The sequence below is a fragment of the Oreochromis aureus genome, linkage group 2 (assembly GCF_013358895.1).
Source record: "Oreochromis aureus strain Israel breed Guangdong linkage group 2, ZZ_aureus, whole genome shotgun sequence".
Taxonomy (NCBI): domain Eukaryota; kingdom Metazoa; phylum Chordata; class Actinopteri; order Cichliformes; family Cichlidae; genus Oreochromis; species Oreochromis aureus.
Genome location: NC_052943.1, coordinates 29,884,492 through 29,911,658, shown reverse-complemented (window position 1 = coordinate 29,911,658; position 27,167 = coordinate 29,884,492). Strand labels below are relative to the sequence as shown.

General features: G+C 43.2%; 1 protein-coding gene across 3 annotated transcripts in view; it reads right to left on the bottom strand.

Moving 5' to 3' along the window:
• The window catches only part of glra1 (glycine receptor, alpha 1), a 130,575-nt gene that overhangs the window by 57,893 nt on the left and 45,515 nt on the right, over nt 1-27,167 (bottom strand). For all 3 annotated transcript variants that reach the window (XM_039621781.1, XM_039621786.1, XM_039621788.1), the window contains one exon: nt 17,328-17,395. In XM_039621781.1, coding sequence (XP_039477715.1) covers nt 17,328-17,395 — 68 coding nt within the window. The remainder of the gene's footprint in view (nt 1-17,327; nt 17,396-27,167) is intronic.

Here is a 27,167-nt window from a genome sequence, read left to right as displayed (position 1 = left end):
TGAGCGACACTTTGACTCAGTGTTTTTACAGAAGTGAAGTTTCCATTGGACGTTTTACAAATGCAGATCTGTGTGCATGTGGCTGCTGGTAGTAGAAAGTCTAATAAATGCCGGAAAATCCTGCAAGAAAAGGTGTTTTTCCAGCTTTGTAGAGTAACCCAGAAAAGCAAGAAAACTCATTAAAAGGAGAGTCTGATAATGAATATTAAAAAAGCGTCTTCATATGGATGAAGCATATTCATAAAACCGTAGTTACGCAGTTGGTAACAGCTGGATTTCAGACTCTTTGTTCTTGTTCTGTGTGTATAATCCGCTAACTTAATTTCCTTGAACATGTAAGTGTGTTGTAGTGGTTTGTTACGATGTGTTGGTGTCGTATGCTGACACACGTGCTCAGGGCAGAGAGTGGAGAGCAGTAGGAAAGATGCTGTAATGTTATTCTGGCTTTTTTTTTTTTGCCTACTTCAGCCTTAAATTAACACGTAATAGCAAAAACTACAAAGCACAACTGACACACTTTGAACAGAAGGATGTAAAATATATCCACGGGGAAATGTTGTCTTTAAAAAATAAGAAACAAAATGTGGAAAAGGGAGAAAAAAGGCTCGTCAAGGGTCACCGCACCGCTGACTCACGAAGCTGTAACTCCATATGGAGGACCGGATCGACAGATACAGGCAGACGCAGCGACGGAGTGATGGACAGAGCTTTTCGGTTGGATGAGCGGGTGGTTATGGGTCTTTATCCATATGTCATTTCCTCCTTTATGTGAATGTAAGAGATTTTACTGATGGTGGTGACTTGTAGCCTTGAGCTACAGCACAGATCTGTTTCCTGCCTGTGAACCTGTGTGATCTGTCAGATCCTGCTCAGCCTCAGGGTATTCAAACTACTCGGCTTTGTGCTTTTGTTTTCACAATCTCTATTTGTATTTCTGCACTTGTTCTTGGGGTTGTATTTCTGCACTTGTTCTCATATTTGAGTTGCAGAATGTTTAGTGTTAAAGTTGAAAATTTTGAGTCCACCTCGGCCTAGAGTTGGATGTCTCGAGACCACTTTTACGTGGTCTTGGTCTTGGTCTCGGTCTTGGTCTCGGTCTTGCGTTCTGAAATCGACATAGTGTTCGGGAGATTTGGAGTCAACCATCAGCGGAGCGTACTGTACAAATAATGTAAATATGACAGTGTATCACAAAAGATTGATATCAAACTGATCACTTGGTTGCGTTACTTGCTCTTCGAGTGAATCAACAAATGGATAAATAAAAAGCCGAACAACAATGCTGTTTTTTTAGAGTCTTAGCTTACATTTCATATTTTCAGTTCTTACCCTCCACGGCTAAACAAACTCTCTGAATCAGTTTCAGTTATGTACTGATGAACACAACAATGGACATAAGGAGCTTCTTTCAAAGAAAAAACTCAGGTAGATGTTATTTTATATATTATGCTTTGTATGTTGTTCAGTATATTTCTATGCAAAACGAGGAATTTCAATACACAGCAGTATATCCACAGTTAAAACCAGATATTTACACACACTTTAGGGAGAAAACATAAAAACTTTTTTTTTTTACTGTTAAACATCAATTTAGAGTAAACTTGTTTTATTTTAGATAAATAAATGTTGAAATATCTTTTGAATTAGTTAAATGTCAGAATAAAAAGAGAGAGCTGTCTATTTTAATCACTTTCATCAAATTTAGGAGTACATATACACTAAGTTTATTGTTAATTATTAAGAAAACTCCAGACGATTCCATTCTGAGCTTAAGAAGCTTCTGATAGGTTAGTAGAGTCCATGTGAGTAAATTGGTGACACACCTGTGGACGCATATAAGGCAAAACACAGAGCCTGTTTCTTTGACATGGGAAAATCACGAGATGTCAACCAAAACACCAGGAAAAGAATTGTGGACCTCCATACGTGTGGCTCAATTTTGAATACAATTTGGTGCCATTTGCAATTAAGAAATACAGATAGTTTCTCTCTTTACTCTTAAAGTTAACAAATATGTTTTTTATATTTATCATTCTAAAAAAATAAACATTTAGTCTGATTTGATGTTACAATTAAAAAAGTGTTTGTGTTTTTATCTGAAGAGTATGTAAATATCTGGTTTCCACTGTATATTTGATGATGTTGGTGTTTGGCTTGATTGTCAGCACAAAGAGGGAGAGAGAGGAACAGAGAGGGAGAGAGAGGGAGAGAGAGAGGAGAATGAGGACAGGACAGAGATGGAACAAGAGCAGGTGAGACACACATGTTAGTCAAATGGTTGTTTGCCAAAACTCATCAGAACATGTATCTAGTGCCTAGTGTAACTTTTTAGATACCATTTGTTACTTTTCAAATTCTATATTTATTAAGTTATGCAGGCTTGTTTGCACAACAAGGCTAAATAATTATATAAACTTTTCTGAATCTAAATAGTGTACTTTGGTAGAATTAAAAAATAAGTGTAGTGCAGGTCTATGATGATTTTAGTGCTACTATCATCTACTTTTGATTCTGGTTCTGTTTTGGTTAAGTCCTAAGTAGTCCTGATTTTGAACTGTTGTAGTCCTGTTTTAATTCTGGATCAGTTCTGGGTCTGGTTGAATTGGGGTTTAGTCCCTGTGTCTTGATGCAGCCCCGACTTTGTTCTGCCTTGCTGCTTAATTAAAAAACTAGTTTAAGGTGTCCTGCATATGTGATTTTTTTTTTCCTATATGAAGTCATTCTTTTTTGAACAAAACTCAAAACAGAGCCTAATAATCTTTCAGTCATTTCTACCCTCACTTACCTACCTGCCCCGGGAATTCTCGCATGTTATCGCGATAACAGCGTATGTCCCCCCCTCGGCCAACGCAGATGCAGCATGTGACTCTCTCCACTCTGTGGTCAGCAGACTGCAAACACAATCTCCGAGAGCCCTTCTCATAATATCAGGGGACTTCAATCATGCCTCACTGGACTCCACACTGCCCACCTTCACCCAGTATGTGACCTGCCCAACCAGAGACAATAAAACACTGGACTTACTGTATGCCAATGCAGAAGAGGCATACAGTTCATCACCTCTCCCTCCCCTGGGCAGATCTGATCATAACCTGGTGCACCTTGTCCCTGTGTATGAGCCCTTAGTGCGCAGGGAGCCACCAGCCACCCGCACAGTGCAGAGATGGTCGGAGGAGGCGAGGAGGCTCTTAAGGATTGTTTTGAGTCGACTGTGTGGGAGGTGATCTGTGACGACCACGGAGAGGACATCGACAGCCTTACTACATGCATTACTGACTATATTAATTTCTGTGTGGATAACACCGTACCTACCAGGACTGTACGGTGTTTCTCCAACAACAAACCTTGGATTACCCCAGAAATTAAAGCTGTCCTCAAGCAGAAGAGGAGGGCCTTCAAATCCAAAGACAAAGAGGAGTTGAAAAGGGTGCAGAGAGAGCTGAGGGGACTGATAAGGAATGGGAAGGACAGCTACAGGCAGAAGATGGAGAACCAGCTTCAGCAAAATAACGTTGGTGAAGTCTGGAGGCCTCAGAACCATCTCAGGCCACAAACATCAGAACTCTCTGCCTGGGAGGGATGTGAGGTGGGCAAATGAACTGAATCATTTCTTCAACAGATTTGATTCAGCCATGAGGCAGTCTCCAACATCGGCTGCAGACTCACCCAACCCCACTGCTGCTGTTCCACCTCTGACACCTCAGACACTTCACACCTCCTCTATTCACCCTGCTCACCCCTCCCACCCCAACAACAGCATCCAATACACACTCAACACAAGGCTCCAGCCTGTCTCTCTCAACCACCCAGGTTAGGAGGGAACTGAGGAGGATTAAAGCCAAGAAAGCAGCGGGTCCAGATGGCATCAGCTCGAGGGTCGTCAGGTCCTGCGCGGACCAACTGTGTGGGGTGATGGAGCACCTCTTCAACCTGAGCCTGAGGCTGGGACGAGTCCCACAGCTCTGGAAAACCTCCTGTGTTGTACCAGTGCCAAAGACTTCACGCCCCAAGGACCTCAACAGCTACAGGCCGGTGGCTCTGACATCCCACCTGATGAAGACCCTGGGCGGCTGGTCCTGGCTCAGCTTCGCGCCTTGTGAGCTCATCACTGGACCCACTTCAGTTTGCCTACCAGCCTGGCATTGGAGCGGATGATGCCATCATTCACCTCCTACATCGTTCCCTCGCTCACCTGGAAACCGCTGGGAGCACTGTGAGAATCATGTTCTTTGATTTCTCCAGTGCCTTCAACACCATTCTTCCCTCGGTTCTGAAGGACAAGCTGGAGAACTCTGGAGTGGACCATCACCTTACTACCTGGATTTTGGACTACCTCACCGACCGACCACAGTATGTGAGGACTCAGGGCTGTGTGTCGGACAGGGTCGCCTGCAGTGCAGGGGGCCCCACAGGGGAACGGTTCTGGCTCCGTTCCTCTTCACCATCTATACTGCAGACTTCTCCCACAACTCCACCCAGTGCTTCCTGCAGAAGTTCTCTGGTGACTCTGCAATAGTCGGCCTCATCACTGATGGGGACGACAAGGAGTGAGAGGACTGACTCAAGACTTTGTGGACTGGTGCCAGCTGAACTACCTCCAGATCAATGCCAGTAAAACCAAGGAGCTGGTGGTAGACTTCCGCAGGCACAAACATCCTCCACTGCAACCACTGAACATCCAAGGTATGGACATCGAGGCTGTGGACAGCTACAGGTACCTTGGTGTTCATCTGAACAGCAAACTGGACTGGACTCATAACTCAGACGCCCTCTACAGGAAAGGGCAGAGCAGACTGTACCTGCTGCGGAGACTCAGGTTGTTTGGAGTGGAGGGCCCACACCTGAAGACCTTCTATGACTCTGTGGTGGCCTCAGCCATCTTTTATGGTGTGGTCTGCTGGGGCAGCAACATCTCTGCTGGGGACAGGAAGAGACTGAACAGGCTGATCCGAAGGGCCAGCTCTGTTCTAGGATGCCCTCTGGACCCAGTGGAGGTGGTGAGTGACAGGAGAATGGTGGCTAAGCTGTCATCCCTATTGGACAACATCTCCCACCCCATGCATGAGACTGTGACAGCACTGAGCAGCTCCTTCAGTGGGAGACTGCGGCACCCACGGTGTGGGGACGGAGAGATTTCGCAGGTCTTTCCTCCCCACTGCTGTAAGACTCCACAATAAAGACTTTTGCAGCTGATCAAACACACACATCCACACATGTGCAATAACACTAATGTGCAATAATCTTTTCTGGCATCGTTGTATTTTTACTCAGTTGTATATAGCATTTGTATTCTATTTTTATCTTATTGTATATTTTATTCTATTTTATTCTACTGTATATAGTATTTTATTCTATTCTGTACAGTTGTGTACTGTATTTATTCTTATTTTATTTTATTCTAATTTTTGCTTCATAACTTTTGCACTGTCCACTTCCTGCTGTGACAAAACAAATTTCCCACGTGTGGGACTAATAAAGGTTATCTTATCTTATCTTATCTTATCTTACTTAATTTCCTTTCGCTGCTCAGCTCTCACACAGTGGCTTAGCTATGCTCCAATCCCTCCATATTGTGGCCAATCACATGCGAGGATATAGGATAACATCATTATGTGAAAAACAGAGAGGGTGAGAGACGCGACAGTCAAGTGGAGCATGCGTCTGTCCTCTCAGTAAGTGAGTGAGACAGTAGACAGCGGTGAGGAGGGCTGTGCGAAAGCAAAAACACATAAATATGCCTGACACCCGTAAACGAAGCAGCATCTGGCTGCAGTTTAAAGACTTTTTTTGTGCCGGTCTTGGTCTTGGTCTCGTCTCAACTTGGTCTCGGTCTTGGTCTCGTCTACTTGGTCTTGGTCTTGTCTTGGTCTCAATACCCTCTGGTCTTGGTCTTGTCTTGGTCTCGGATTAGGCGGTCTTGACTACAAGTCTACCTCAGCCCCCCTTTCTTGTGGGCTCAATCCTTGGCCCTCTTCTTTTTTCATTATACCTGCTCCCTTTGGGGTCTATTTAAAGAAAACATGAAATATCCTTTCACTGTTACGCAGACGACTGCCAAATTTATTTGCCTTTAGCACCAAATGGCCCAGGCTCCATCCAAATCCTTTTAAACTGCCTTGAAGATGTCAAAGCTTGGATGGCTCTGAACTTTTTGAGTTTCAATGAGAGTAAAACGGAGGTGATTGTATTTAGACCTAATAATATTTCATGCAACCCGATCGTAAATTGTGGTTGGCTAGGGTCTTATATCAAGCAGCATGTGACAAACTTGGGAGTCATTATGGACTCAGATTTTAAATTGAACAAACATATTAATTCGGTGTTGCAAAAAAGCTTTTTCCAGCTGAGGCAAATAGCAAAGCTGAAGCCAGTTTTGTCAAGACGTGACATGGAGAACGTAATACATGCCTTTATTTCAACACGGCTTGACTATTGCAATGCACTTTATGTTGGAGTCAGCCAAGGTTCTCTTGCTCGTCTTCAGCTTGTTCAAAATGCTGCTGCCCGCCTCTTAACTGGTACCCACAGGAATGAACATGTAACACCTATCCTGTCTTCTCTTCACTGGCTTCCTGTTCATCACAGAATTAATTTCAAAGTCCTAACAGTGGTTTATAAATGCCTTAATGGTCTCGCTCCCCCATACCTTTCCGAGTTACTTCAGCCTTATATTCCTTCACGGACCCTCAGATCAGCTGACCAGCTGCTGTTGGTTGTCCCAAAATCAAGGCTCAAATGCAGAGGAGAGCGAGCCTTTTCAATTATGGCCCCAAAACTTTGGAATACGCTGCCTTTAAATATTAGACAAGCATCTTCGTTTCCTGTTTTTAAGACGCTTTTGAAAACACACCTTTTTTCGATAGAGTTCAGACTGGCGTGAGTTGATATTTGTATGTGTTGTGTTTATATTGATAGTTTATGTGTTTTATTATGTTTTATGTAAGTGTCAGTGGTTTTATCTTGTGTTTTACACTTTGTTTTTGTACAGCACTTTGGGCAAACCTTTTGTTTTTAAATGTGCTATATAAATAAATTGGATTTGGATTTGTGTGTTGCCAGAAATCATAGCTAGATGGATGTGGATTGAGATGATGAAGAACACAGATGGAAATGTTGTCCTTAATGGCCGATCAAAAGAAGAGAATATTTTTTTATTACATTTGATTAAAAGACAAAAAAGTGTTATTCATGACACATGATTACACATCCTGGCCACAAAGGACAATCAGGAGGAAGATTTAGTTTTGTTAGTGTATACAGAAGTTCTGTGCAATCTATAAATCTCGATGCCTCCTACAATTCTCATCTTAAATGTTCTTCCTCACCAAATATGGCCAATATTTTAAACAAGGAGCTCTGCATTCAGGCGGCTCTGAATGTTCACTTTCAGTTTTTCCTCTGATTGGATCTGTCAGCACACAGTGCTCATAAGTGCTGCTGATTATGGCTCATCTGGATCACATATTGGAATGCTCACTTTTGGTTTCAATAGGTTTTATCCAGCTGCAGTCTGAATCGATGGATTTCAGATCAAAAACAGAGCACAGAAATTAACCTCCACCGTCTCTCGCACAGTCAGACTTGACTGAACACAACAGTCCGTCTCCCCTCGACTCAAAAGGCTTTTTACTTCATTTCACCTCAAAATTAAAACGCAGTGTGGGAAATGTGGTTGCAGTATCACAACATGGACAACTGATTTAGGTTTAGGTATAAAAATAATTTGACTGAGATTACATAAAGACCACGGTTTGGTTGAAGGTTAGGGATGGGTGGAGAGTCTCCGGTAGATGCTGTCTGAATCTCTGTAATTAGTGGCTGTACGAAAGTAAATCATTGAGCATTTAAAGGATCATCTGACTTTTTCTGTCCCTCAGATCGTTCCCTTCTTCTCTGCGTTAGAGTAGAACTAGCTTTTACACTGGTTTCCCTGTATTTTATCACCTGTATCAACACATTTCTGCCTCTGTCCCGTGTCTCCCCCCTTCTCACACTGCTCTGTAAATTCTCTGCATGTGCAGTGCAATCGATCCAGATAGAAGATATGAACCGCTGCTCCCGCAGAGCTTTGTTGTATAACCCCTCCACCACCCATTCTCCATTCCCTGTTTCACAATCAGAGATGGAGTCTCTGTATTGAGTGTGGGGTGGCATTTAGCTTGCCCCTCCATCTCCCTAATTGTCAATTATTCTCAGAATATGGAGCCTGGCCGCTCCGGCCAGGCTGGAGCCATCATTAAGCAGCGTGGCGTAGCAGAAAAGCATCACAGGGACGAGGTACGGCGTGCCAGCAGCCCCGGCGGGTGGCATTTAAAGGAGCAATGAGGCACAGTGCGGTACATGTGTGTATGTGTGTGAAATGCAGTCACATGGCAATCAGCCCCAGTGAGCCCCAGTGAGGCCCATTCGCCGTTTATCACTGTTTATTACACTGAATATCTCACATGAAACAAATGAGCCTGACCTTTCAAACGAGTCGCCTTTTCTTCTGCTTGAGAATATGATGAATATCCTGAAATGAAGCCGAGATGAGGAGCGTCTGTTGATGCAGAGAGCCAACGAGGAAATACAGAGGAGCAGAGCGAGTGTATGCCAGGACCATCAGTCACTGACGGGCCTGCGGTTTGATATCAGCTTGGAAAGGGCAAAAGCTGGGCAGAAAGGAACCTGATGAAGTTTCTCAAAACAAAGATAACTAGAAGGGCACTTAGAGATCACAGGACTCCACTATTACCAGTGCCCCATTGTGCAGTTCTACACCACAATCAAATGGGTAAAAACACCCAAACCTGGCAGATGTAATCAACATTCAGCTATCATGCACATGTCAGGTCAGTCAGCTTCTCTGCAGTCAAAAGAAGATTACTGTATCCATCTGCAGTAGTGTATATCCAGTGGTATGGCATTCTATGAGCAGAGTAGAAGTCAACACATTAATGAAATGTTGGAGTAAAGGGGGGTTGCAAAGCTGCTTGATGATTAGCAGCAACTGTAGCTGCAGTAGGTTGGAAAATGCTACATGTTCAAATTCAATGGAAACAAATGCCCTCTCAATGTTTTGGTTTACCACTGTGAATTGGTCTTATACTGTTTATTTATATTCATTTGCCTTTGTTGCTAACTTTATTATGTATGTGTTGAGTGAATGAGTGAATTGCAGCTCAATGTCATCTCAGTGAACCCACAACATGCCACACTCAAACGGCGTTAATAGTGTTTGCTACATGAGGTTATTGAACTGTGCTAACACTCACCCTTTAAAAAAAATAAACTCGAAATAAAAAAGTCTCGAGCTCAGGGTCATTGTACTGATCGTCTGTGTTCAACTGTTTATGAGCTTTGTGAATCTGTACCCAGTCTGTACCCAGGGGATGATATATCTTCTATTTACAGACTTCCGAAGATCCACAATGAAGGAGTCCCACCTAGATCCATTAGCAGCATAAACTCAGCCACCTACAACATTTCTAAGCCCCTTGCGGGGAACACACCCCATCACATTAAAAACTCCTCTGACTTCACCAACAATTTCCAGAAACTTACTCTGGATCCAGGTGAAACCATAGTATCCATTGATGTGGTCACTCTCTTCACTGGCATACCTACAACTTAGGCAGTGTAGACTGCAGAACCAGCTTCACTCCGATCAGACCTGCACACTGTTAAACCTCGGCCTCACCACCACATATTTTAAACACAACGAGGGTTTCTACAGACAAAAACATGGCTGTGCCATGGGCTTCCAGTGTCACCTATTATAGCCAACCTTTACATAGAGGAAGTGGAAAGAAAGGCTCTGGGCTCTTTTAGAGGGACAGCACCTAGCCACTGGTACAGATACGTGGATGACACCTGGGTCAAAATCCAAACCCAAGAAGTAGAAGCCTTCACTGCTCACATCAACTCAGTGGATAGAAACATAAAGTTCACCAGGGAAGACACAAAGGATAACAGTTTGCTGTTTCTGGACTGTGCTGTGTCCATGGAGGAGGATGGAAACCTCAACACTGAAGTTTACCTGAAGCCCACACACACAGACCAATTCCTCCTCTTTGACTCCCACCACCCGTGGGACACAAAATTGGAGTAATCAGGACCCTACAACACCAGGCAGAAAATGTTCCCTCTAAGCCTGAAGGGAAAAAGAGGGAACACACACTTGTAAAGGAAGCTCCTAAAACATGTGGTTATCATCAAATCAGCAAAGACACACAGGACAAAAGGTCAGAAACCAACTATGGAGAAACAGAAGCACAAACAGAACAACACTGTCATCCCTTATCAGAGAAACTGAAGGTGGGGCTTACAACACCAACTGTCTGCCACCTATAATACAGTCCGAGAACCTCCCCAGGCACCCACTCACATCTTGATCTCAGTAAGTCACATGATGGGGTGAGGTAAGGTCTCACAATGGTTTTACCTGAAACCTCTGCTGATAATGACCCACACCTTTTTCACACCTTGGCTCATGTGATGGTGCAGATGATCAATAGTGGGCCAATGACCCTCTTAAGGGACACTCCCACTAGGGTTAAATACCTGAGCTGAAGAAGCTTCTCAGATGAAACGTCTTCAAGAAACTTAAAGAAGTTCAGAAACTTTTATTTCCAAGCTCCTTAGACGGTTATGGTTATGGTTACGTCACTGTCCAGTCATGTTTGTGCTCCTGATGTTTGTATTTGCTCTCCTTTTTTTTGTTTTGTTTGTTTATAAACAATCCGTCTGTCGATCTCCGGCTCCCTTCTCCCATCACTCGCGAACAAGACCCGAGATACTTAAACTCCTCCACTTGGGGCAGGAACTCATCCCCGACCCGGAGTGGGCACTCCACCCTTTTCCGGCTGAGAACCATGGCCTCAGATTTGGAGGTGCTGATCCTCATTCCCGCTGCTTCACACTCGGCTGCGAACCGTTCCAGTGCGAGCTGGAGGCCCCCACCCGATGAAGCCATCAGAACCACATCATCCGCAAAAAGCAGAGATGAGATTCTGAGGCCACCGAAGCCAGGACGCGCTGGAGAGATTATATCTCTCGGCTGGCCTGGGAACGCCTTGGTGTTCCCCCGGATGAGCTGGAGGAGGTGGCTGGGGAGAGGGAGGTCTGGGCTTCTCTGCTTAGGCTGCTGCCCCCGCGACCCGACCTCGGATAAAGCGGATGAGGATGGATGGATGGATGGATGGATGTTTATAAACATCTCTAACCTGCAGCCAGTTTGTGTGAGTAAATCTGAAATATGTACTCACTGGATCTATGTGCTCACATTGAATAACGCACATGTCCATTTCCTTTTAAGAAATATGAGACATAAACAAACTCGTACCAGTCTGTTCGTCCAACTGCTCTCAGAAGCACTGGTAACAACATGCGGTTCAGGTTCAACACGTGGACGTGAGGTCACAGCACCAAGTTTCCAATGGTAGGGTACGTTTATGATCATTTATCCGACTGCATACTATTACTAATATTACTCTAACCCTAACTCTTTGAGCCTACTCTTTCTCCTCACAGTCTACAAAGGATTAAACCATGCTTATATACATTTGCAAAAAAAAAAAAAACATTAAAAGTGACCAAAAATGAAAATGCATGTCTTAGTTTGCAGTATATAGTAAAGGTTAAACCTGATTTATTGTGTGTAAATGAGCTTCAGAGTCCTAACAGAATCCAATCTGTGATTTTAATTCTGAAAGTGAGCAGAGCGAGCAGCTTTTCCTTTCAATTCATGAACTGAAAATATCATTTTTTCCAAAATGGATAAATGAGGTTTACTTGCATTTTTGACTATGAGCTTTCTCAGCCAGAGGGACACGGACATCCTGCAGTTAATGTTCTATCTGCAAAGATATGTTATTTTGAAATGCCCTGAAAGCATTTAATTGTTTCACTGGAAAAAGTGGTCACACTGCACATTCATTTGGTCTATAAAACCTCATCATTATGGGTCAGAGGCTCCTCGTGGCTGCAGATGGACAAACATTAAAATGCAGAAATCAGCAAGCGGACATCAAATCTGTCTCGGACCGAAATGAGGGGAAAGTAATTTGAATGCACAAACGATTCATTTCAGGGAACAGTTCAGTGTTAGGAGAGCAGATGACTCATTTATTAAAAACGTTGATACTGAGGCAGCTTCATATTAAACCCTTCCATCTGAGAACGAGACATGAGGCCGTCGGACTGTTAAGTGCTACCCTGACATTACCATCTACTGTTGATGTGCTGTTATGAAACCATCAGCAGAGGAACTGCTGTACTTACACAATACCGTGCTCATTTCAGCATGTATTAAACTCAGGCAGTAAACCACGCATGAAAGGATGCAATACTCTTCCTTCTCTTCTTCCTCCAACAACAACAACAACAACTACAGCAGCAGCCACATTCTACTTCCACGCCTGTCATAACATCCGGCCGTCTCCTTGGACGGCGCTCAGGAGGAGGTAGGAGGTCACGGAGGCTCGCACATTATGGTGGCACATCTGCGTGTGGCGAGGGAAACATGCTGTCTTCAGCATGCGGCCTGGGAAAAAGCCAAAGCAGCGCCCGCAGCTCTGTGAGATGTCGGAACAGTTTACGAGAAATCCAGGAAGTAAGTCTCTGCCCGGATCTCGAAAGAGGCGAGGAGAGCGCCGACGCGTTAGACCTGGACCGTCCGAGCTTGGCGTGTCCAATTTAACCTTCTAATTAAATCACCCACCTGAAACCTGTTTGATGATGAGAAACTTTTGCCTTGAGATGGTTACAGTTTCCCATGAATGTGAAGTCACAAATCAAAAACTGGAAAATGATGATTTTGTAGACATGTGAGAAAGAAAAGTAGGAGGCACAGAGCTGCAGCACATCAGTGGAAGACAGCGGTTATATATCTGAAATGAATCTGGTTTTCTGTCCCGGGGTAACATTTAGATCAGCGCTGTATGAAATGAACACAAAATGAATATTTTGATGCATTTTCACTGACAAAACTTCACAAAGTTATTCCTTTATTCTGACTCCACAGACAAAAACACGGCAGATTACTTTACTGTAAGATTTCTTCCTTCGATGACTCACAAACACACGTAGCGCACATTTATGCACACGAGTCCAAATTAATGAGATAAAACTCATTAGTGCACATGAGGATAACATTTTAGATGACCTAACATATATATGAAAGAAAAGCTTGAAGCTCAATCTCGTACTACGATCACATGGTTTATATTTTTTGTCATATGCTTTGGTATTAGAAACGTGTACTCTAGGTATTAACAGGCTGAGTTCACTGTGCAGAAATATCGCGATTAAAATATAAAACCAGCAGTTTGTCATGCTGCATGGATTCACATCTACTTCTTTTGCTTTCACACTTGTGATGATTAAACTTTGTCCCAGACCTGAGCTGAATTAAATCACACCTGACTTGAAATCCCAGGACCAGGCTAGGCTCTTTCTTTACAATTAAAAGTTGTTTCATCCCCTTCGAAATTATATCAAAATGTATGAACTGTGTTAAGAAGAAAAGAAACAGCAGCTCAACACTTTTTAATGTAATACATGTCTGAGTTATGATTTTGGAATATTCCAATAATCAGTAATCAGACATTTAAGGTTTCAGTGTGTGTGTTTTACACACTGTGAGTGCATGTGTGCTACAAAGGAAGTGTGAAAGAATGAAGAGAGATTGTGTGTGTGTGTGTCTGTGTGTGTGTGTGCACGTGTTTATGTGTGCGTGTGAGAGAGAGAGTGAGTGGAAAGAGCGCTGAAACAGGAATAGAGCCGTGTACCGGTGGGACTTAAGCGAGCACTGCGCCATTCTACTCACTCCATCTATCAGCGACCCGCCGCAGTAACTCGGTGGATACATGTACGTGTGCACTTATGTCTTTGTGAAGACCCGTCGAGGACATTTTAGAGGTTTAGAAATTTTTTGGTTTTGGTTTTGTGATGGTTCTGGGTAAGGAACACAAAATAAATTCCTCACAAACATAGCTAGACGTGTGTGTGTTGAGCATGGAGGACAGTGTAGTTACACACTGCAGCGAACAGCGTCCTTGCTGCTGCTCGCTCTGTGTTTCGCCTCCTGAGGTTTAAAATGGATTTTCTGCTTTGATAAAAGCTGATAAATCCAATTATATCAGTACTTTGCTTTTGCCTATAATCCACCATTTGAGAGATTAGAGCACCAGCTCTGACTGTGGTCTGCAGTGCGTGGACTGACTCAATGGTCTGTTATATTTGGCTTCCATATCATCATCAAAAAACTCATTCAGGTCTCTGTTTCACATTGGATCTTCGACATGTTTTCATTTACTCACAGAACTTTATCCGAGCACTGCCCATATGGAAAAGATATATATAAATCTTATAAAGTTTGTATCTGTCTTGTGTGAAACTTATATGAAAATCATACAAGAGTGAAAACAGATATAAGATCCCTTGAAAAATTATATAAATGAAACTTGTATGTTTTGATACTTCCTAAAACAATATATAAAAGTAATGAGAAAGTGGCCACTTTCATGAGTAAATCATATAAGCCTTATATTATTCATTATATGAAGTAGGCCACATCTTATGCAAGTCTTTTATAAGCTTTTACTATTTCTTTTCCATATGGGTGGGAACACCGAACTGAAGAAAAACGACTGGAAACCAGCACAAATTGGTCTCATTGGTCTATAGATGGTGTGTCCAGAGCGTGAAGCATTTCCATGTGTGGTCTACATCTATGACATAGCTCTGACTTTAGATGTAAATATTAATTGTGCTTTTTAGCCCCTGTTATGACAGGGCAAGTGAGAGTGGATAAGAAAGGTGGGAAAGAGAGGAGGGTGGATTCAAGCTCAGGCCTGTGCAGTAGGTCACCTGTTTCAGCTTTACTGAAGCAGGTGGGGTGCGGGACATCAGCTGAACAGGTATTAAAAGTTTCTCTGTGTTCTTCTGCTCATCATTTTAACGAATAATACTGCTGCAAAGTGTTCTTTTCCTCAGTTTTTTCATTGATTTTGCTTCTGTGAGAGAGAAAATCTGGATTTTTTTTCTGCATGATGAGGATCTGTAGAAGCCATCAGATTCAGTGTGTGTGCGTGTGTGTGTGTGTGTACTGTGGGATGTTCATGCTGGGACAATTTGGTTTACTTTGTAGAAGTACGTTTGTTTCAAGTCTACCTTTGCTGCTCGGCTCTGCCTCACTCTTCCTTTCCTCCTTCATCCTTCCTTTCTACCATTTCTCTGCTCTTCTCTCCTTCCTCCATCCTTTCTTCTTCAAAACACATTATTCTTTTATCATTTCTATTCTCCCGTGTGTGTCCCTCTTTTTTCCTGGTATTTTGTTTATTTTTAAAGGAATAATGTAATATGAGGCAAAGCACTGGATACCTTCACATTACACCTACAGGAGCCCCTCAGCCACGAAGCTCCTGGCGCACAGTTTCTGTTCTGATGTTAATGCCAGAGGAGGTTTGGAGCTCTGCAGCGTCTTTGCATTACTAGCCTCAGCTGCAAGCCTGCTCTGAGCTGCTGTGGTTACTAAATGCTTCCACATGCAGTTGATTGTGGAATATCTAACAGGACACACATTTCCTGAACTGACTGGCTGTAACTGTGGCCTCCTGTCTTGTATCATGCTCAGTGAACTTCTCTCACTGTGTCACAGATCTTGGTAGAGGCAGACTGCATGGCCAGGCACTTGATTTGAATTCACAGATGAAGTGGTGTAACCCAGTACTTTTGTCCATATGGTGTATGCTCATTGGTAATGATCTGTGTGTGGCTTTGTGAGAACCACTCTGCACACTCTGGTGTGGTTTGCTGTGAAGTAGCAATCGCAAGAGCAGATCTGAGGCCTCCAAATCTGAGATCAAGGAAAATCCTGGATTACTTCCTGTGGTTTGGGAGTGAGGTGCTGTCATGAATGGTCAACGGATGCATCTCACTGGGATTTGTTGGTGCTGTCTCTTTGAGTTTTGCTGACACTGCGGCCTCACTTTGGATTAAAGCTAAACGCCAGACACAATACAGTTTTTGTCTTTCACAACTTTCCCAACTCCCTCTATTACCCGAGCTCTTTCACTCGGATCAGATAAATGTCATATATTTTTCAAAATAAGCTACGCAATTTCCCCTACCAGCAGGACACTGTGTTTCTGTTTGGAACAGTAGTTAAACAGTGGGAAACGGTGCGCTGTTGAACACTACTGTCAGTATTTCCTGCAGCAGCAGGAACGTGTACAGCGTGTCAGACTGAGTCAACTTAATGGGCTCGCTGGCACACAGGTAAACTGAAAGACTTTGGATCTGCCTCGCAGGAAAAATGCACTTTTGTTTTGGTGGTTTTACAACGTTTTTTTGCTAACAGGACGGCAGAACATAAAACCTTCCTTTGACCTTCAACTTTTAGGGCCTTGAAAACCAGTTTTTCAAACAGTACTACCTGCCAGAGACAGGGAGCTGTGGGCTGTTTCACAGGAGTGTTTGTGTGTTTGCTTTTGCCCAAGCAGCTTTAGAATTTAACAAACAGGGAGGAAAATAAGGACATTTCTGGGGTGCTTGGTCACGCTGATCAAAACAGCCTTTTACTACCAGATGCAAAATTCCTCAAAGTAAAAAAACACAACACCCTATTACACGTGTGCACGCTGAACGATGTTTAATCTGCGAATGTGCCCAAGGCCCTGCAGAAGGTTCACACAGCTGACAAGTTCAGAGCTCTCATTGGATGAAGAAGTGATTCATGTATGTTTTTTGAAGATTAGCGGCACGAGCGTGCCTCGTTTTTACAAACACTTACAGAGGCAGCGGATGCTGAAATAGCCTCTGTTGTCACACACGTGCGAAGACACACAAAGGTTGGTTGGTGTCATATCAGCTCTGAGCCATGTTGCACTGTGAAGGTTGCTGGTTCAGTTATATTAGCACTAATGGATTTTCTGTGTAATGATTGAGCGTAAATTTCCACTCCACTGCGTACAAACAGGCACGCGGCTGCTACGTTGTTATGCAAATGGCCGCGGCAGTGATGCGCTCTAACAAATGAAGTGTTGCAAATGGGAGACGGGGTCAATGAGGCAGAGAAATTTCGAAACACTCACAGGGCAGAAGGCTTTTAATTTTTAAAGGGAAATAAAAGTGAAACTTTTGGATGTGCTGAATATCGGCGGAGCTTTCGCTTAAATTAATTGAATTTTTCAGGGCGGAGTTACCCGAGCTGAAACACAGCCGCGATGAGACGTGACAGTTTCCATTAGTTGCCCGACCGTCCGAATCCACATGGACAAAAGTGAAAGATATATGATGTGAAAGTCTTTACACTGAGCTGTGATATGGAGAATAAATCAGCTCACCATTGTTGTTTCGGCGATGGACCCGAAGCTGTTGATGAAAATATTGCAGGTTACGTTGACAGGCGGACCTGCAGAGAGGGAGCAGAGAGACACGAGAAGTTAGAGTTCATAATATTTATGCAGACAGAAGACGTGGAGACATGTTCGTCCTCACAGAACACGGAAACCTGCTCATGAGAGTTGACTGGAGAGCTCAACGTGGATTCAACACTACAAGCAGTTTGAATTTGAGTCATAATAGAAGCTGTAAAGAGTGAATGTGTGCATTGTGGGTAATAATTTCTGATGAATCTTTAGATGTCGTTCCACTTCTAAAAGAGCTTTCATTGATTTGATTGCTTTCACTGAGGACATGTTGAATTTCTCAGGAAATTAATTAAAATTAGGCATGAAAACTGATCTTTCACACAAATCAAGCTTAAAATTACGACCACCTGGCTAATACTGTGTTACTCCCCCCGGTTCGTCAAGCCATGGAGTCCACTAGACCCCTGAGGGCATGCTGTGACATCTGCGCCACGATGTTAGCAGCAGATTAGACTTGAATTAGACTTGTTTGTCCAGCACATCCCACAGATGCTTAATGGGACTGAGATCCGGGGAATCTGGAGGCCAAGTCAACACCTCAAAGGTGTTCCAGGTGTTCTCCAGGTAAGCAGCGCACACGCACCCAGCCATCCACATGATGTAAGACACGATTCATCAGAGTGGGCCAACTTCTTCCACTGCTCTGTGGTCCAGTTCTGATGCTCACGTTCCTATCCGGTCATTAAGTCTGACATCATTAGCCGTTTCCGGGTCCAAACTCTACTTCAGGTCCCAAAGTCAAATAAACACTGCGTCATCACTGAGAGTTACAAACTGTCTAAATTCTTTTAATAAAATGATCGGTGTGGCTGCTCTACCAGGTGTAACAATAAAGTTCAACATCCAGGCATCCATGAAAACAGAATTTATGAAGTTTAATGGAGTCAGAAGTTAGCAGGGAGTTAACTCACAAGTTTCCATCTAAAGATGATATAGCATGTTCTGTCTGAGAGATTCCTGAAAGATTAAAACCGACACCTCTGCTGTCACTTCAGACATAAATGAAGACAGAAAACTAAACAGCAGTGACGTTTGTAGGGTTACTGAAGTTGGGCTAGCTGGTATATAATGATGTGCTATGTGATCGCTAGTGACACAGCTATGTTAGCATAACATAAACACAGTGAAGCTGGAGGATGAATGCTAACCTTTTTCTACTTGATAAAAGTTAACGCGAGGGTTCCCGATGGTTAGGGACAAATGCAATCACATGGCAGGATGCTGAAACGGACCAAACTTCAGTCAGGAGAACAACTGAGATAATCCATCCACAATACGAGGTTAGTCATTAATATATTGCTGCATAGGCTGAGCTGTAGTTACAAGGCAGTTGTAAGGTTTTAAAAACTGAGCTTTAAAATAAATAGTGGTGATAAAAACCGAGCAAGGCTGACAGTGATCACTGACTTTTTTTAGGGGCTTGTTCAGATTAAACAGAAAAAGATAGAAAGCATTAAAACATGTTAAAAACACAAAAACCTTAATAAACGCAGAGTAGTTCGGACCCGAAAGCAGCGTTCATACATCATCACTTAAAGATCGGATTGCTGGCAGACAGGGGTCAGCATGGACACCCTGACTGATCTGCAGCTCCATGCACACAAACAGTGACGCTCTGTGTATTCTGACTCCTTTCTATCAGAACAAGCATGAACTTTTCCTGCAGAGTGAACTAGAGCAACCAGTCTGTTGGATCAGACCACACGAACCAGCCTTCGTTTCCCACGTGCATCATCAGTGAGCCCTGAGCCAAATACTCACGCTCACACATATTTCCAGCTTCCAACATCAACTCTGATGATCACCTGATATCTCCCGCCCACTAACAGGTGCCATGATGGAGAGGTAATCAGTGTTACTCAGAATGCAGGGCCTGGTCGGTGTCTGCAGCCTCCTGCTTTACATTCTCCTCGCTGCTGATAATCGCTGCACTTTGTCGGGGTTGGTTTACAGCGTGAGATTCTTCTTGTGTTCTGAATCGATGTAAACTGAGTGGATGTGTTTGAGTGTATCAGTCTGCGTGTTGCCGGATATTAAAGCAGCACAGAAGATTAAAGCTGAAGCGAGTTGATGGCAGACTGCAGGAAGTAAACAAAGTGAAAGAAACCTTCTGCTGCGGGAAAGTTGGCTTCAAACACTGGCTGAATAAACAACTCGCTTTCCAGACTTAAACGCTCTGACGGCGTCCGACTGCCTGACAACAGCAGGAAGTTTGTCCCAGAGTCGCTGAGATGAGAAAATGCGCAAACATCTCATTACAACTCGAGAAAACTACAAACGAGAAAACCAATTACACATCCCCACGAGCCTTGAAAAGCCCGTCGGTCAAACTCGAGTGGTGTCAAAAAACCCACAGTGTCCTTTCAAAGGGAATCATAATGACCAAGACAGTCTGCCCTCTCTCCTCTCAGAGACGAGACGCCGCACTCAAGGTTGATGAGTTAGTCGAGGTGAGAGTCAGCAGCCTCACTGGATTCTACAAACACAAATGCAGTAAGAAGCACGGACACCGACCCAACAGTTCAGCTCTCCTCTGTTCCAATCACACCGGATCAACCCCAGCTTCCTCTAAAGCCTCAGTGCTGTCTGCCGACCTCACAGCATTGTTGAAACACATTGACCTGCTGAGCTGTGTGCGGATTCATGCCCATTTCAAGACTCAGATGACAGACTTCATAGATTTGGAGTGTTAGCTTAGCATACATGTTGCTTCACTGCTTACATGTGAACCAGAAGAGCGAACCCATCTGCCAGGGCCTCGGCCCAGCCAACGGTAGTAACCCTGTGGCTGAGGCGGCGTTCTTGTACCACTGCTTCTGTACTAAGAAATATTACACATCACAGTGTAAGTCAGTGTTTTTTTTCTTTCCTTTCACTCATTATAATCTGGCTGAACTCTGAAAACCAAGTCAAGCTGCATCAATGTATGTAGAATAAAAAGTCCATTTTCAAATATGAAACTAACGTTTAATATGCTAAAGGTTGACACCATAAAAAATCATTGTTGTAGCCTCAGTCAGTCAGTCAGATTATTGCATGAGCGCTGAAAGAGCAGGTGGCGTGATAACGGCTGGTGCAAGGAATAAAACTAAATACTGAAACACAGATTCAACAAAACACTACTGAAATACCTAAATAAGACATTTATTAAAAACATTAGATGTGAGGATTAATAAGACGAAAGGTTTTGTGAATTAGTGTCCAGTTTCAGCTTGAAGCTGCAGGTCTGTGATTCTTCAGGCCGCCTCTAATAATGTGGCCTCATTGAAACACAGTTTTGGGGAACCTTCTCTGTTTAACGGCTGATTGGACTAAAGTCTTCACATACACATCTCCACTGCAGACACCTGATTTAAAAAAAATCACTCTTTGAGCGTTCTCCCCTCTGACCTTCCTCATAAACATTTTTAGCACATCACACTTGCTGGTGTACTACACCAATAGAAATCCTCCCAGTAGAACCAATCACAGAGGCCTCGTCAGCTCTGATATCATGCTGTATCACAGTCAGTCTGCATGTTTCCATTCATCAGGCTGAAAGAACTTCACGGCTCCAGTAGGAGCAGGCTGATCCTCAAATGCAGCATTTTCCTTGTATTGGATTTAAGTCTGCTGACACAGTATCATCAGTTCTTTGTCTGTGAGATAATTACACTAATAACTGCCTACATATTTCAAATACATTTTTGTAAACAGATTACTGTAATCCGATTATTTTTAATCCATTTCCCATTAGAGATCTTAGAAAAAAATGCATGTGATTTTTAATGAGTCAAATGGCTGAATCACACATGTTGATGTAACTTAAGGTCTCAGACACACACACGGTCTGCCTTTAATGTCCCTGGTTAAACTCGATGTCTAATTCTACTTGCTGGCGGCTAGCTGGGAATGAAGGAAGGGGTCTGGATTATTTTGAAGGCCAATTATGCTCCCTGTCACAGTGTGAGGAGTGCCGGAGGCTGCCGGGGAGGAATATCACATTCACACACACAGCTGCGGTTAAGTCACCGGGTTGACGACGTATGGTTAAAAGGTAAAAGATCATCAGAACCTGGCACAGGCGATGGATGGTCATGTGACATGTACAGCATCATATTTACGCAAACGACAGATTAGTGACGCGGCCGTGTGAGGAAACGAGGGCGAAGCAGAGAGAGCGACTGAGAAATGGAGATATTAAATTAACCTAGTTTGTTTCCACTGTGGCAAATGAAAGTGAAGAGAAATCACCACTTTCTGCGGGTGGAGGAGGAGAGGAAGACATTTAACCTGCCAGCGTTTGGGGTTCATTTACTTCAGATGTGATAGATAAGGGATGCTCGAAGTAGACCCGTGGGAACTGTGGAAGATTAATGCTGGTTACAGTCACGTCTAACACTCACCGACTCTGCTGCGTTTCTGTTTGTTCTGCATCTGTCATCTGTCTTCTGCATGGTACCCAGAGCTCTCCAAGCATGTAAATATGCAGCTTATGTGTTTGGTATGCTTCAGATTTACACCCTCGATGTTAAATACAAACTTTAAAATGCGAGAAGAAGAAGAAGATCAGAGCCGTCGGCTTTCAGACTTCTCTCATTTCCACAAGTTTAGAATATTGTTTTGCTGCAGTCTCTCCTCTGAAAGGGAGCGTTTCTATTTTTCTAATGTTAATAGTTTTCATGCTTTACTTCATCAAACCAAAGATACATTAACGTGCCTGAATGATCGAAATATGTTTTCCAGCCTGTATCTGTACAGAGCAGAGGATTTTGGAGGAATATATGATGAAATACCACGCACACATATGATTCAGAGAAAGCTACTGGGTAATATTTTATGTAATGTGTGTACACTTTAATATAAAACCTACTGAGTCTGTAATTAAACACACTGAATGAAAATGTCTGTAAAAATGTCTGTGCATTTTGTCACGTGTAAGATTAATTCAAGCACTGATATAAATTATGCAGCACGTTCATTTTTTCTGTATCCATATTTTAATATTGTGCATTTTGTTAAAATCTGCAAATTTTAAAAAGTGTAGCAAAACTTGTGTGTAAGACAAGTGGGCTCCTGGTAAACCATCATCCCTGCCCGACTGCACCTGTGTGATACAAGGCGAGCCCAGGCTCTGAGTGCATCGCAGGGTTTATCCATAAAGCGGCTGGTATTACATTATCACCGTGATTTCTCTCAGAATGGCTTTTCAGGCCTAACTTGAGTCCTCTGACACGTTTCCTCAGCATCCCGGCTTTGTTCACAATCCCTCCTTCAAAGTCCTCTCGCTCCGTGGCGGGAGGGTGGTGAGTGGAGGATATCGCAATTTGTCTTTTCTTCTTGACGTCCCTCAGAGCACGTGACACAAAAATCTGAGGAGGAGAAGGAGAAGCTAATACCCACTGAAAACCTCCTCCTTCTCCTTCTTTTCCACCACAGCGGTTCATTTAATAACCATGCAGTGAAGGAGAGGAGAGGAGAGAGAGACGGTTTTCCATTAATGCTTCCCACTGAAGACAGAGACGAGAGGAAGAAGCAGCAGCTCGTTAAGTGTCACAGAGGACGGGCTGGCACCGAGTCACAGGATCCTGTAGCTTATATCGGCCTCAGCGTGCGAGCCAAGCGCCGAGAGCAGACGTGAGTGCGCTTCTACAGGCACGAGAACGGTTACATAACGCGCTCTCTGCATCGTGAATGAAAGGGAGATTTCTCAATTAAACCATCTGCTTTCAGCTGCAGACAGAATCAGTTTCAGAATCTCATCACGTGCTGACATATTTCTGAGTCCAGACTCTTTTAATTAGTGCTCGTTAAAATGCATGTGAGCAATTTCAATTAACTGAACTATCTCTTCTTATGCAGATTTTATGTACACACTGTTCAGAAACCTAAACCTGAACGACCTTTTGTAACTTTGGTTATACAGGATGTTAAAAAAAAAAATGGTCGTTGATGTTTCTAAGCGGTGTCGGCTGCGGTGTAAGGCTTCCATCCTCACACACATGCTGATGTTAATGGTCATGCTGGTGTTAATGGTCTGTCCAGCTGTGGCTGAAATACCATCAAAGGGGAATATTAATGTTGAAAACAATGTGAGTCTCAGCTCTTTGGATGGCTCTGTGTTCAGTTGTGTAAAGACAGCACCACACACACATTTTTATTAGTTTTAAATTAAAATTTTTTTTTAGTTTCACACAATTGTTTCAGTTAGTTTGAAGTCTACTTTTTATTTTAGGTAATTAAAATTTTTTTTCACATCTGGTTTTAGTTTTTACTACAGTAACCTTGAATACCAGAATACACAAACGTCACTTATCAAGCACAATACATGCAATTACACACGTATGCTAAAATAAACACACCCACACTTAGCATATGCTACAGTGCACAGACATGAAGGTGCACTGAGGCGTGCATTAACACATACATACACGACTGTTGCAGCTGATAAAGTTTAATCACACGGCTCTTCATCCCTGCTGGCTACAGAACATCACACAGAGCTCACCGCAGCGACGGGTATTTATTAAAAAGTAAAATAGAAGCAAATTTGAAATGTCAGATTAATGCAAGGAGATGTGGAACTTTTCTTTTAAACTAATAAAACTCTCTCAATAATGAATGTGGAACTAATTAGGCTACATTCCGTAAAAGTGCCTGAGGTTTGAACAAAATTTGAATTTTTTTATTTCTGTGAATGCTTTTACAAATATTCATGTCCACTGTCAAAGTTAACACACACACACATGCACACACACACGCACAGGCTAATCGACACTAGCGACTATGCTAGTCTGCTGAGGTGGAGCGGCTCGAATAATCCCGCTCTCTTTCAGCTGAACTCCATTTCCATGAAAAACAAGTGACAGCAGCAATAAAGCAGGACGAAACACCCGGCCTGGCTCGGCCTCTCAGCACTTCTGCTAACTGCAGCTGCCGCAGCCATTTCCTGCAGAGATGCTGTAAACACTGCTCTGTGGATGCATGTGTGTGTGTGTGTGTGTGTGTGATTCCCCTGCATGCCACACACACGAGCTTAAAGAGGACTCATTAGGATTTTTCCGTCGTTTTCAGTGAGGTTCATGAGTTTTGAACATGACCGCAGCGGATTTTAAATCAAACTGTTAAAACACAGTTTGATAAAACACAGTAATTGTTTTATCAGATGCTCAAAAATGATTGGACGAATTTAATGTTTTAATAAATTCATCCAGTTATTTTATTCTTTAAAATAATTTAAATATGAGGATTATAATTGCTGTGTTTCCTTGATTGAGACGCTCTGCTGATCTGAGCCAAGTTATGGTAAACAGGCTGGTACTCACACAGTACCTTCTACTACAAGTCTCATTCATCCTCTATATCAAAGTACTTTTATGTGCATATTTATCTAAGGAATGATTCGGGGGAAATCAGAGTTGAGTATCTTACCCAATGGTGCTTCAACACATGGACTGAAGGGGGCAGGGACTGCTCCACCAAGCTTTGGATCGGTAGATGACCCACTCGCCAACCCGAGCCCCAGCTGCCCCGGTCATGGTCAGATTTGGGTATGTGTGGTGTCTGGGTCAGTGACAGTGACTTTAGGGAAGCTGATGTAAACTTGCTTCAGTGCTTTGGCTGATTATTGATGTTTATTGGGGTGTTTAAGAGGAATAAAGTTATCTGTGGTCAGTAAGGTAGAAAAAAATGCCTGTGGCACACCAGCATACTCCACACCAACAAAATACGTTAAATACAAATGAAACACTGATAATCTCATGATACCTCAGTCTGCAACAACCACAACATGCTTCTGAGATCACCATGAATTCTTGCAGAAAAATGAATGAAAGGACAGGTGTACCTACATTTAAAAAAGCCAGTTTCCTCATTCAAAAGATGAGAAATACTCCACTTAGCTTGGTGCCAGACGTGAACCGTATTGGTTTTTTCAAGCGTCTTTCATTTCTTAGTGTTGTACTTGCCGGTCATCATCGTCTGCTCATTTTTCACTGTGAATCAGAACTGACAGGGGAAGAAGAGCTTGGTGGTGATCCAGGAAGTAGATGGGTCTAAATAGAGATAACATGAAGATGGCAGCCCGATAAACCTGCCGGGGAAGCATGTGTAATTGCTTTTTTAATGATTAATAGTTCAGCACCATACCCTCGACAGACTGGAGCCAACTTAACATTTCACCCTCACTGTGATTTTTAAACTGATGCTAGAAACAAACACTTCGCTGCCAACTGACGCTAGGAGCTGTGGATTGTGGAATGAGCCTGTGGCAGTGTTTCTGCATCAGCACGTCCTGAGGGGAAGTTTAAAGATGGCCGAAAACACGACCGCTTGGCAGATTTTTCTCATCGCCACCCCAAGACAAGGCTTCCCACTTCCATCGTGGCAAAGCATCCGCTGCACAGCATGGTATGTCACGTCCGCCATGTGCCATATGTGAAAGACTGCAGGAAACAAGCAGTGAAACTCTGGTCCAGTAACACACAGCCCAGCTCTGTTTACACACTACACATGTGTAGTGAATTATCAAATTATCGCCTTTGCCGATTTTCCATCTATTTCAAAAACTAAGAAACACAAATCCAAATCAGGTTTCATTCTTCCACTGAAGTTCTGTCCTCTGTTGCTGTTCACAGACCAAGAAAACCAGTTTATTCACATGAAGGAACTGGATTTGGCATCATTGAACTCTCCATCACAGCCTTCTGTCAGCCTCATTCTGCAGTTCTTCTGCCAAATCGTTTTTTATGTAGCTGAATGCACAGCAACAAAAAAGATGCATATTTCATACGTGGTTATCAAATGAATCCAAGCAGCTTGGCGCAGGCTTCAGAGATGATGTTGGCCAACGAACACGACATCGCTGCCCTCTTAATCAACCTCCAGTGACACTCTGAGATCTCGCATCAGTCCTCGCAGTGTCCTCGAGCCTCGCGAGGGGTCTCAATCCCCATCTGCCGACAATGACTCAGACAACGACAGCCGGTCCTCCTTGTTTAACACACGGTGGCGCCGTAAAGCAGGCACAGCTCAGTCTCAGGAGCAGATCTACGTTTTGATTTGAAGTGGAAGAGTAGAGGTTAAATCCAGCAATCCCTACTGTGGATTCATTTGCAAAGAGTGACGTGGAGCTAAATGCAAATCATACATTATCTATCAGGTTAACGCTGCATGGTAATCTCCTGGGAGGGGATTAGTTTAGTCACAGTGGAGCTAAACCCAACTAGCAAACATTGCACTGATGTGTTTTTGGTGATTGACTGTAGCTAGTTGCAGTGACGACTTTCAATTACAAGGAAATTGCAGAGGTGGGAGGCAACCTCCAAACAACTGCAGTGCGACTGTTGCAACTCATCTCTTTGCAGCAGACGGGTTGACTCAGGTGGTTACATTTTGGTTGTTTTCCTTTATAAATGCAAGCTTGCTGAGCACCTCTGTCATTTTGCTGTTGAGCTGCTGACGTGCATGGTCACTCTCTGTGGAGGATTTCTATTTCAGATCTATGAGCTTCTGGCAGGAATGAGTGTAGGTAGTAAACTTGTGCATTTCTGTGTATGAAGACAGCAACAGATTTGCACATGTGTTGATGCGCAAAAGTCGCTTTGAAAACGGGGACCGATTGCATCTGCGACGCAACCATTTCTGAGGCAGGAGATATCTCCTGCTAGTAGTAATGGCAACACGTTAACAGGTGCAACAACCAAACAGCAGTGAATATTTTCTGCTGTCATTTTTTTATCATCTGTAAACTACCCACAGTCCTCCTTCACGGAA